The sequence below is a fragment of the Spermophilus citellus genome (genome assembly GCF_964194105.1).
Source record: "Spermophilus citellus genome assembly, chromosome: 1".
NCBI lineage: Eukaryota > Metazoa > Chordata > Mammalia > Rodentia > Sciuridae > Spermophilus > Spermophilus citellus.
In genome coordinates this window covers 229625543-229638452 of record NC_138182.1, presented here as the reverse complement: position 1 = coordinate 229638452, position 12910 = coordinate 229625543, and the positions used below count along the sequence as shown (strand labels likewise).

Genomic DNA, 12910 nt, shown 5'->3' with positions numbered 1-12910 from the left:
GGTAAATAGGGAACAAATCCTGGGAACAAATCTTTACTCCTCACACTTCAGATAGAGCCCTAATATCCAGAGTATACAAAGAACTCAAAAAATTAGACAATAAGATAACAAATAACCCAATCAACAAATGGGCCAAGGACCTGAACAGACACTTCTCAGAGGAGGACACACAATCAATCAGCAAGTACATGAAAAAATGCTCACCATCGCTAGCAGTCAGAGAAATGCAAATCAAAACCACCCTAAGAGGGCTGGGGATGTGGCTCAAGCGGTAGCGCGCTCGCCTGGCATGCGTGCGGCCCGGGTTCGATCCTCAGCACCACATACCAACAAAGATGTTGTGTCCGCCAAGAACTAAAAAATAAATATTAAAAAAAATTCTCTCTCTCTCTCTCTCTCTCTCTCTCTCTCTCTCTCTCTCTCTCTCTCTCCTCTCTCACTCTCTCTTTAAAAAAAAAAAAAAGAAAAACCACCCTAAGATACCATCTCACTCCAGTAAGATTGGCAGCCATTCTGAAGTCAAACAACAACAAGTGCTGGCGAGGATGTGAAGAAAAGGGTACACTTGTACATTGTTGGTGGGACTGCAAATTAGTGCAGCCAATTTGGAAAGCAGTATGGAGATTCCTGGGAAAGATGGGAATGGAACCACCATTTGACCCAGCTATTCCCCTTCTCGGTTTATTTCCTAAAGACCTAAAAAGAGCATGCTACAGGGACACTGCTACATCGATGTTCATAGCAGCACAATTCACAATAGCAAGACTGTGGAACCAACCTAGATGCCCTTCAATAGACGAATGGATAAAAAAAATGTGGCATTTATACACAATGGAGTATTACTCTGCATTAAAAAATGACAAAATCATAGAATTTGGAGGGAAATGGATGGCATTAGAGCAGATTATGCTAAGTGAAGCTAGCCAATCCCTAAAAAACAAATGCCAAATGTCTTCTTTGATATAAGGAGAGTAACTAAGAACAGAGTAGGGACGAAGAGCATGAGAAGAAGATTAACATTAAACAGGGATGAGAGGTGGGAGGGAAAGGGAGAGAGAAGGGAAATTGCATGGAAATGGAAGGAGACCCTCAGGGTTATACAAAATTACATACAAGAGGAAGTGAGGGGAAAGTGAAAAATAATACAAGGGGGAGAAATGAATTACAGTAGATGGGGTAGAGAGAGAAGAGGGGAGGGGAGGGGAGGGGAGGGGGGATAGTAGAGGATAGGAAAGGCAGCAGAATACAACAGACACTAGTATGGCAATATGTAAATCAATGGAAGTGTAACTGATGTGATTCTGCAATCTGTATACGGGGTAAAAATGGGAGTTCATAACCCTCTTGAATCAAAGTGTGAAATATGATATGTCAAGAACTATGTAATGTTTTGAACAACCAACAATTAAAAAAATAAAAAAAATCCTGCCTTCACTCCTTCTCAGGTATAATTTTGGGGGGGTAAGATATTTAATCTGTGTCTCAGTCTCCCCACCTGTAAATTGAGTATTACAACACTTTTATCATAAGGTTCACTAGGAAGCAGCATTAAATACTAAAGTCCTACTACTTTGTGCCTGGTACATAGTATGTATTTAGTAAGTTTTATTTATCATCAGAGTCCAAAGGGTAAAAATCTAGATTTATTTTCCTAGGGCCAGTTAGTTTCTGTCTTCCGCGTGCCAGATTATGCTCTAGACAATTATCATACTCTTGCAAATGCATGCTATTGGCCATAAAGTCAATATGGGAAAATAAGTAAAGCCCAAGTCCTTGAGGTAATGGTAAACAATCACCAAATACAAAGATCTCTTCAAAATGTGTTAATGGAAATATTTTGTGGGCATGAAAGATGATCAGATTGGAATGATCAGATTCTCCTTATACATTGGTTATACTATAATTCATTCTGCCAATGGAAGATGAGCTTACCTTATCAGCAATGTCAACCCTGGCCTTGTGATTCAGTAAGAAATCCACCGCAGATAAATGATTTCCCCCCACTGCAAAATGCAAGGCTGTGCGGTTCATCTGAGGAAACATAATTTGTGTTCTTGGTCATCTGATCATTATTTAACTTTTTTTCTGGATTCCTGTTTCTTGAATGGCTGTAATTTTCTGTTGAGTATATGGATATTTAGCTCCACTTTTTGCTACAAAAGTTATAAGAACTGTGTTCAGAAAACTCCTGTCATCTATTATCAGATGATAGAGAATTTGGCAATCCGCTGAAGGATACACCAATATAACAGATTGCATTCAAACAGTAAAAGTTGGATTTTTCCTTGTATGCAATCATTAATAATGAGATTTTTTCTGCTGAGAATATGTTAGTCAGCTTTCCATCACTGCAACAAAATATCTGGGATAACTTATAAAAAGGAAAGATTTATTTTGGCTTATGGTTTTAACCCATGGCCACTTGGCTCCATTGTTTTTGGGTCCAATGGGAGGCAGAACATCATGGCAGGGAGTACATGGTGGAACAAAGGTACTCATTTGAAGATGGCCCAGAAGCAAAGATAGAGAGAAATGGTGAAACTGGCACACTCGCAGTGACTTAACTTCCTTCCAATTGGACACATCTCTTACTCTTCTTTTTCATTAGTGCGTTGTGATTACACACAGTAGTGGAATTTGTTGCTATATACTTGTATGTGCATACAATATAACAATATAATTTGGTCAATTTCATTCCCCTGTGCCTCTCCTCTTCCATCCCATGGACCCTTTCCTCTACACTACTGGTCTCCTATTTTCATGAGGTCTCTCCCCACCTTTTCTTTTTTCTATTTTTCCTCTTTGCCCTCCAGCTTCCTTCCATATATAAGTGAAAACATATAACCCTGGACATTCTAAGTTTGGTTTATTTTGTTTAATATAATGTTCTCAAGTTCCACCCATTTTCTTGCAAATGACATAATTTTATTCTCCTATACGACTGAATAAACTAATGTTTACTGTAATCCCAGCGGCTTGGGAGGTTGAAGCAGAAGGCAGGTTGAAGCAGAAGGCTCTTAAGTTCAAAGCCAGTCTCAGCAACTTAGTGAGGCCCTGAGCAACTTAGCAAAATCCCATCTCAAAATACAAAATAAAAAACAGGGCTGGAGATGTGGTTCAGTGGTTAAGCACCCCAGGGGGTTCAATCCCTGGTTAAAAAAGAAAAGAAGGAAGAGGAGAAAGAGGGAGAGGAGAAGGAGGAAGAGGAGAGGGAGAAGGAAAAGAAGGAGAAAAAGGAGAAGGATATGAGGTATCAGTGCTTGCTGCTAGCAGGGGCAGGGGTATTGCAGTAAACAGATTGATTGGCATTTGACAAGCCACTCCCATCTCCAAGGAGGCTCTGTGGCTCCAGCAAGTCATTCCCATCTCTGGGGCTATGCTAGAACTTGAGCGGTGAGCTAGAACAGGGTGCCAACCTGAAGTAGGCATTCTCAAACCAGGGAGTTCCACCTGGGAGTTCCTACAAATGGGCTTCCCTGCCTAATAGCTTCAACATCGCTCAGTTCACACATGGCTCAGTTCACATATGGGTCATGAATGGCTTCCAGCAGTAGAAGGAGAAGAAGAAAGGCCTGGACAAGTAAGGGCCTGGAAACTTATTCTTCATTGAGCTCCAATAATTGTCCTAAGCAATTGATACAGCCCCCAACCTGTTCGTTTTTGATATATATTGGGTTGAGAGGCTGTCAAGAAATCCTCATAAAATCAAGCAGTAGGGAATCCACGCTTCTGACAGTGGACTTCTATCCCCAAACCCAGGCACTTGAAGAACAAGCAAGGAAGAGCAGGTTTTCAGAAAGGTCTCATTGCTTAATATGTCAATGCTCTATATTTCAAAAGCAGTACAATAAAAATCCACGTACTCCTTTGGATTTTAAACTTGGAAACCCAACCACAAAGGACCTTGCTGAAGAGAAACACCCAGATTGTGTAACAAAAGATGTTCTGCCTTTGTAAAATGTGAGATCAAAATGATCCACAGGGTACAGTCTAGGACCTAGTCCAGGCCCATAACCCTGATAGTGGGTTCCACTGCCTACCCACAGACTTTGCACAGATCTGCATAAAGACTCTGTGCATTCCTCCTCTCATAAGATCATAAAACATCGAGAGCCTTTTCTACTGCTTGATTTTACCTTTAGCTTAAATACTTTGGAATTCCCAACAAAGGAGAGCTCCCAAATCTCAGCCAGCCTAATCTTTTAAATTTTTATTATTATTTCATTTGACCTGTGTAAACCCACGCCACCACTTAGAATAATCACTTGTCATATTTGTGATTTCTACTCACATTGTTCACAGCATTAATGTTAACCTTCTTTTCAAACAGCTTTTCCATAAGATCCAAATTATTGCTTTTAGCGGCATTCTGAAAGCTTCTCTCTTTTGGCAGTACTGAAAGAAAGCAAGCAAGCATGACCAAGGGAATTGAAGGAGGCCACAGAGAAATCACATGTCAAGTGGCAAAGCTTATAACTCTAAACACTTGAAATAACAGCTTGAGTCTTTCACATTCTGCTTTTTAGGAAATGGAAACTTTATTTCAGTATTTTATGAAGTTATAGTTTTAAGACTCCACCTTTTCCTCATACTGTGAGTGTTTTCACAGCCTTATCATTGTTCCTGGCCTCAAAGAAAACATTATTCATGAGGACCACCCTGAAGTCAGTAATGTGATATGTGGCTTAGGAGCTCACAGGGTGGCCACAGACTTCCCATGGGACATCATTTGTAAAATGTTTGTAGAACATTAGATGGGGAGGAGCCCAAATGCTCTTATAGCTTACAAAGATAAAACTGTTTTCTGCAGAATTCTCTATAGATGCCTGATATCAGGAACAAAATCTTAAAATGTAGCCCATTATATAAAGATACACAAAGGCTAGCATGAATGAATGCATTTTGTTCTCATTTATATGAAAGGACATAAAGTAGATTTACACCTATTGTAAACATTACATATCACATACATACACATTCAGATAGTAGGATTTATTAACTAGTACAGAGAAAATGCTGGGATTTTTTTTTTTTTTTTTTGGTTGTTGTTGTTGAGGTTTTTGTCATGGTGGGGAGCTACAGGACTCTCAATGGAAAGCCCCAATCTTGGGGGATAAAATCAGATTTGAGGTTAATCAGAACCAATAATAGACCATCTCAAAAAAAAAAAAAAAAAAAAGAGAGAGACCCTTCAGAACATTGCCAAGTCTACTCAAAGGCCAAGGAATATCTTCATGGAAGATACTATTTTGGGTTGAACTGTATCCTTCCAAAATTCCTGAGTTAGAACCCTGACCCCTAGTACTTCAGCATGTGACTGTAATTGGAGATGAAGCCTTTAAAGAGGTAATAAATGTAAAATGAGGCTACACAGCTGGATTCTAACCTGATCTGACTGATGTCCCTATAATAAGAGATGATTGGGACACAGACACACATAGAGGTAAGATCATCAAAAGACAGGGAGAAGGAGGCAATCTACAAGTCGAGAAGAGGCCTGAGAGGAAACCAACCTGCTGACACAGTGATCTTTGGCTTCTAGTCTCCAAATGTGTGAGAAAATAAACTTCCAAAGTTTAAGCTGCCAGTCTATGGTACTTTGTCACTTTGAGTATAGATTTACGTGTTCGTTCTTTCTATCACTGATCACTCACTTGCTTCCTATCCCTACTCTATTCATCTTACTAGACAACTTCAACATCCTTATAGATGACTAGTCCAATACCCTGGCCACTTAGTCCCCCAACTAAGTTCCTTACCTCTCCCATCCAACCTCAAGCATCAAATTTCAGGGACACACTCTTGACCTAATCATCAAACTACACTACCTTTGATATCTTCACTTCAAGAATCCCATTCTCTGACCACTACTTCTCTTCCATTCACTCACCTGCTACAATGCATCAAGTCCAGAAATTCTGCAACCTAATCAAGTCCTCCTAGCTACTGTTTCTACCATCTGTTCATATTATTCATCACCAGGTCCTTCCTTCTTTCCTTATTCTGTTTAGATTTCATGATATCTGTCTATTTCTGTCACCATAACAAAATATCTGAGACTGGGTGATTTATAAAGAACAGAAATTTATTTCTCACAGTTCTATAGACAGAAAAGTCCAAGACCCAAGGTGCCAGCAGATTCAGTTGTCAGATGAGGGCTGCTCTCTGCTTCTAAGATAGCACCTGTTGTAAATGCTATGTCCTCAGCAGAAGGTAGAAAGACAAAAAGGGATGAACTCTCTGTCAAGTCCTTTGCTTTATTCATTTTTTTATTTGTTGTTTTTTGATATTCATGACAGTAGTGTGTATTTTGACATATTATACATACCTGGAGTGCAACCCGTTACAATTTTGATCCCATTCTTATGGTTGTACATGATGTGGAGTTACACTGGTCATGTATTCAGATATGAGCATAGAAAAGTTAAATCTGATTCATTCTACTGTCTTTCCTTTTCTCATCTCCCCTCCCTTCTGTTCATTCCCATTGTCTAATCCCCTGAATTTCTATATTTCCTCTCCCTACCTCCCTTACTATGGGATAGCATCCACATACCAGAGAGAACATTCAACCCTCCCTGAGTTCACATTCCTTCATTTTCAACTTGGAAAATTTTCAACACTTCTTGGAAGTGTTGTCTAATTGCTCTCTCAATTTATTTATCTCACAATCTCATCTAAGGTAATCATTTTTCCCCCTCCACTCCACTGAAATTGCTCTTATGAAGTCACTCCATCTTGCCAAAATCCAATCACAACTTCTCTATCAAGTACACTGAACCCTTGGCTGACGTTGACACCAAAGACCACAGTCTCCTTGTAACATGTTTTCTCCTGTCAAACCACTTGTTGATTTCCAATTACTGGCTCTTCCTCCTCTGCTTTACCTACAAATGTTGGAATGTGATAAGGTTTTTATACAATAAATGATCTGATGGCCTAGGAACTTTCATCCCCATCTTACAGATGAAGTTTTCAAACAGATTTAAACATTAAGTCACTTGCCCATGTCTTAAAGATAATTAGTGTTTAAACTGTCCCAGAAAATCAGAATCAAATTCCCAAGCTTTCAAACACCCCACATGTCCAGGGTATGAGTCTGGGGGTAGACTGCTGAATTGAAGAATCAGATCACCCACTTCTGTCGTATGCTTTAGCTAATGCACTCTGCCAGCTAGGCTAGAGAAAATTCTGGGATTTTTTTTTTTTTTGGTTGTTGTTGTTGAGGTTTTTGTAACGGTGGGGAGCTATAGGACTCTCAATGGAAAGCCCCAACCCTGGGGGATAAAATCAGAGTTGAGGTTAATCAGAACCAATAATAGACCATCTCAAGAGAGAGAGAGAGAGAGAGAGAGAGAGAGAGAGACCCTTCAGAACACTGCCAACCAGTTCCCTCTCCTGGTTCCCACACAGCTCTGGCCTTAGCTCTTTTCCCCTGTGTATTAAAATAATGGGACACAAGTTCAAATTCCAGGTCCTTGTTCCTCTTTGGTATGATCCAAAGCAAATGAAGACATTATTGTGTCCTGAAATATGACACACGGATTCTATTCTCTTTTGTACCTGAAATGGAATATCTTTCTCCTTTTCTACCACAATCTATAAGAAAAACAAATTTTAGATTGCTTCCTAAAACAGTGGGGAGCACCATAAAAGACTCTTGATTGATTAACTCAATAGTTCTCAGCTCTGGCTTCACAAAGAAAATAACAAGAAATGTATGTCAGGTTCTCAGCCCAAGCCAATTACATCAGAACCTTTGGGAGCTCCAAGATGTTCAAAATGCCTTGTTCACAATTTACTAATTATGTAATTTTGTAACAATTCTGAATTTTGTATCCTAATTTATGAAATGAGGATCATAAAACCTACTTTTGGAGTATGCAGGAGCTAGCTTCTACAGATTTAAAAGAATTGATTGCATATTCCCAACTCTGTGTTCAGTGATATCATATTGTAGGTTGTATCAGGCGAGTGGAAATATTACACAAAGGAAACTGGAAAGTGCTACAAAAGGACTTCTCCCTTTTCAATCCCAGAGAGCTGATAGTCAAACATTTACCAGCACACCACTGATAACCTTCAGCTAATAGGTGACAGAGTTGGGAAAATGACCCAGCCATCATAAACATACCAATTTTTCAGCTTAGCTACATAATATTTGTAGGGATATCTTACAATATCTTACAATATGTGCTTTTTCAGTTGCAATGTATAACATCAAGGAAAGGTTAAATGATAATTTAATCCTTTGGGGGTCAAAACTCCAATGTCTTCAGGAGCTGGGCAAGTATGAGGACAGAGGGTCAGGAGAGGAGAGGGTCCTTGCTGAACTACAAAACAAGTTGAGGCTCCCTCCCTCAATTCATTCAGGCCCCTACTCAAATGATACTCTCTGTGAAAACTCATATCTGACCATACAATCCTCTTTCTCCTGTCACTCACTCTCTACCCCATGCCTTACTTCATTTTCTTCATATCACTTAACATTAGTTGACATCATGTTTGTTCACTTGTTCATTGTTTTGTTTCTTTCTCCAGAATACAAATTCTGTGAGAAAGTACTTAGTGCTAGTCGGTGTTCAATAAATATTTATTGGATGGATGAGAGGGTGGGTGGGTGTATGGTTTAGGTAAATACTATACAATTCCAGAAGAATATTGCTTGCTAGGGAATGTAGGCCTCACATTATCAAATCTTTTTTTTTTCTTCTTCTTCTTCTTGTTTTTCAATTGAACCATGGATTTAAAAAAAAAAAAAAAATCCCAAGGGAAATTAGAAACTATTTTGAACTGAATGAAAATTAAATAAAATATGTCAAAATGTGTGGGATGCAGCTAAAGTAAGACTTAGAGGGAAATTTATAGCATTAAAATGATTGTGTTAGAAAAAAAGTAAGAAAATTAACACCTCAAGAAAGTAAAAGGAGAAGGGCAAAATAAACACCTAAAGCAAGCAGAAAGAAGAAATGTAACAATGGTAAAATATGAGGACAGAGGGTCAAAGCAATAATCAATGGAATTGAAAACAGAAAAATAATAAACAATAATCAAGGAAAACAAAAGATAGTTATTTGAAGACATCAATGAACCAATAAGCACCTAGCCAGACTGACCAAGAAAAAAGAGAGGAGACACAAATTACCAATATCAGCAATAAAAGAAGGTATAGCACTATAGAACCCATAGACATTTAAAGGACGATAAGGGACTACTACAAACAGCTCTATCCACATAAATCAAACAATGAAATGGAATAACTTCAGATGAAATGGAATAATTTTTTAAATATAACATACTAAAATTCACTCAAGATTACATAGATAGTCTGAATAACCCTCTAACTATTAAAGAAATTAGATTTGTAGTTTAAAATATTCCACAACAGAAATATCCATGTTCATGTGGTTTCATTGGTGATTTTATCAAATGCTTAAAGAATAACACCTAATCTAGAGGCTGGGGTTGTAGCTCAGCGGTAGAGCGCTCACCTAGCACTTGCGAGACCCTGGGTTCGATCCTCAGCACCACATAAAAATAAATAAGTGAAATAAAGGTATTGTGTCCAATTACAACTAAAAAGCAAAATATTAAAAAAATAACATCTAATCTATATAATATCTTTTAGAAAACAGAAGAAGAAACACTTCCCAAGTCATTTTAAGAGGCAGCATTGCCTTGATTCTAAAACCCCCATAAACACAGTATACAACACTTCTCAAAAAACAATCAAATCAAATCAAATTATACATAAAAAAGTATAATACATGATGATCAAGGGGGGCTTATCCCAAGAATATATTCAATATTTGTAAATCTATTATGTAATAGCTCATATTAATAGCCTAAGGAAAACTACATGATCATATTAACTGAGGCAAAAAATATATTTTAAAAAATTCAACATCCATTCATGATTAAAAAAATTTTTAAACAAAACAAACAAACCAAAATCTTCTCAGCTAATCTGGAATAAATGGAAACTTTTTCAACCTGATAAAGGAGAACTACAAAAAACTGACAGTCAGTATCACAATTTTTTTTTAAGAGAGAGTGAGAGAGGAGAGAGAGAGAGAGAGAGAGAGAGAGAGAGAGAGAGAGAGAGAGAGAATTTTTAATATTTATTTTTTAGTTCTCGGCGGACACAACATCTTTGTTGGTATGTGGTGCTGAGGATCGAACCCGGGCCGCACGCATGCCAGGCGAGCGCGCTACCGCTTGAGCCACATCCCCAGCCCCAGTATCACAATTAATCATAAAAGTCTGAACATTTTCTTTGTCTCTGAGATTAGGAATAAAAAAATGATTTCTACTCTCTTCACTCCCTTTAAAAAAATTTGGTATAACATAAATAAAAAGGCATATAGATTAGAAAGAAATAAAACTATCTCTACTATAGTTTCAGATAACTTGATTATCCACACATAAAGTTCAAAGGAATGTACAAAACAGCTATAGTTAGTTTAGCAAGGTTACACTATACAAAGTCAACACATAAATATCAATCATATTTCTATATACTGATAATCAACAAATAAAGCCAAAATTTTAAAAACACAATTTATGCTAGGTGTGCTGGCATACACCTGTAATCCCAGTGACTTGGGAGGCTGAAGCAGGATTGCCAAATTTGAGGTCAGCTCAGCAACTTAGTGAGACCCTGTCTCAAAATAAAAAATAAAAAAGGTTGGGAATGCAGCTCAGTGGTAAAGTGCCCCTGGGTTCAATCCTCAGTATAAATAAATAAATAAAACAAAACCAATTTATAGTTGATCAAAAAAATAAAAATACTTGCATATAAATCCAACATACAGTTTCGGAATACTACAGAAATACAAAAGGTCAATGAAAGAAATCAAAGACTAAATAGATGAAAAGGTAAATCATGGATTCATGGATTGGAAGATTCAAAATCAGATGTCAATTCTCCCCAAATTGATCTATAAATTTAATGCAATGCCATTTTGTAGTTACAGACAAACTGCTTCCAAAGTTTATATAGAGAGGCACAAAACAATTTTGAGTGGCCCAAACAATTTTGAAAAAGAAGAATTAAGTTAGAGGCATCATAGTACTTGATTATCTGGGGCTGGCATGAACAGGAGCTGAGCACGTAGGAGCTAAGCACGTACCCCTAGCCTTGAGCGATGGAGGTGTGGAACTGGCTTCCACTGTGGCTCGAAAGCAGGTGGACCTCACCTTCGCTTAGCAAGGAATTGCGGCTCCGGGAGTGGACGTCACCCAATGGGATTGGACTACACCCCCCTGAAACCCAATCCCTTACCTCATTTGGGTGGAACTTTCTCAAGTGTCTTCCCCTCAATAAATAGGATGGTTTCAGGTGTGCTCTGGCTCTTTTGCCAGTCTCTCTTACCTCCCTTATAGGAACTGGGGTAGAGGACCTGTCACTGAACCCCAAGAAAAAGGTACTTTCTGTGTCTGTGTGATTTTTTAGTGCCAGCTCAATTCACCTGAGTGACCCTGAAATGATTAAGTCACCTGTGGCGGTACTCAATGGTTTTTTAAATCTACAGTAATCAATACAGTAGGGTATTGGAAAAGAGACATACAGATCAACAAAATAAAATACAGAATCTAGAAATAGATGCTCAGATATGACCAACTGATTTTTGACAAGGGTTTATAAGTTTTGACAATGGAGAAATGTTAATACTTTCAACAAATGTTAGGAATCACATGACAATAAGAGATATAATTGACATTGGACTTTACCGAACATAAAACTTTCACTTTACAAATAACACTATTAAGATAATAAAAAAGGCAAATTATATTCTAGAGGAATATATTTGCAAATCCCATATCTGACAACTGACCTAAACCCAGAATATATAAATAACTCTCAAAATTCAACAGTAAGAAAACAACAGTCCAATTAGAAATAGAGAAAAGACTTCAATGGAACAGGGAAATGCCAACTAAAACCACAGTGAGATACCAATATACATATATTTGAAAGGCTAAGACAAAGAAATACTGACAAGATCAACTTGAAGTCTCTTTCTCAGGGCATCAAGACCTTGCATGAACTGGTTCTCCCTATTAACCAGTATTAGTCAGCTTTCCATTACTATGACAAAATACCTGAGATAATCAAAAGGAGGAAAGGTTTACTTTGGCTCACAGTTTCAGAGGTTTCAGTCCACAGTCACTTAGTCCTGTTACTTTGGTCCCATGGTAACACAGTATATCGTAGCAGGAGTACATGGTAGTAAAGGCCTGTTTTCCTCACAGCAATCAAGAAATAGAGACCAGAAGGAGCCAGAGTCCCCCCCACCTCCTATGTTCCAGCAATGCTGGTCATTTTCCTCTTTTTGGAACATAATAATTTCAATCTTCCTCATCATTTGCTTATTATGCTTTTCTACCTGAAATTTCCATGGCTAGCTACTTCCTGTCATCTAGGTATTTGCCCAAATATCCTCTCTGCCTAGGTCATCAAATCTAAAGTCCTTCTGTGCTCCTGGCTCAGTCACATCACTCTGTTTCATGGCCTTCTAGCACTTAGACCCATCCCTTAAATTATTTTGCTCTTTTATTTCCTTACTTACCTATTATCCCTTCACCACCACAAAAGACTGTGAGCTTAGTCAGAAGAGGGGTTGTCTTTTTTTTTTTTTTTTTTTTTGATTCGGGAGATTGAACTCAGGGGAACCCGACCACTGAGCCACATCCCCATCCCTATTTTGTATTTCATTTAGAGACAGGAGCTCATTAGTGAGACCTTGCCATTGCTTTGGGCCTTGGCATTGCAGAGGCTGGCTTTGAACTCCTGATCTTGTCTCAGCCTCCAGAGCTGCTGGGATTATAGGTGAGCATCACCACGCCCAGTGAGGGGTTGTCTTGTTCTCTGCATTCCCACATCTAGAACATGTCTAGCAAATAGTAG

At 38.3% G+C, this 12910-nt stretch overlaps 1 protein-coding gene across 1 annotated transcript in view; it reads right to left on the bottom strand.

Annotated features, from left to right (window-relative positions):
* Positions 1-12910, bottom strand: part of ANKDD1B (ankyrin repeat and death domain containing 1B) — a 79724-nt gene that overhangs the window by 65892 nt on the left and 922 nt on the right. Inside the window, exons 2-3 of the mRNA XM_081295491.1 lie at positions 4292-4395; positions 1933-2031 (exon numbers count right to left, since the gene is read on the bottom strand). Of these exons, the coding sequence (XP_081151617.1) occupies positions 1933-2031; positions 4292-4395 (203 nt within the window). The remainder of the gene's footprint in view (positions 1-1932; positions 2032-4291; positions 4396-12910) is intronic.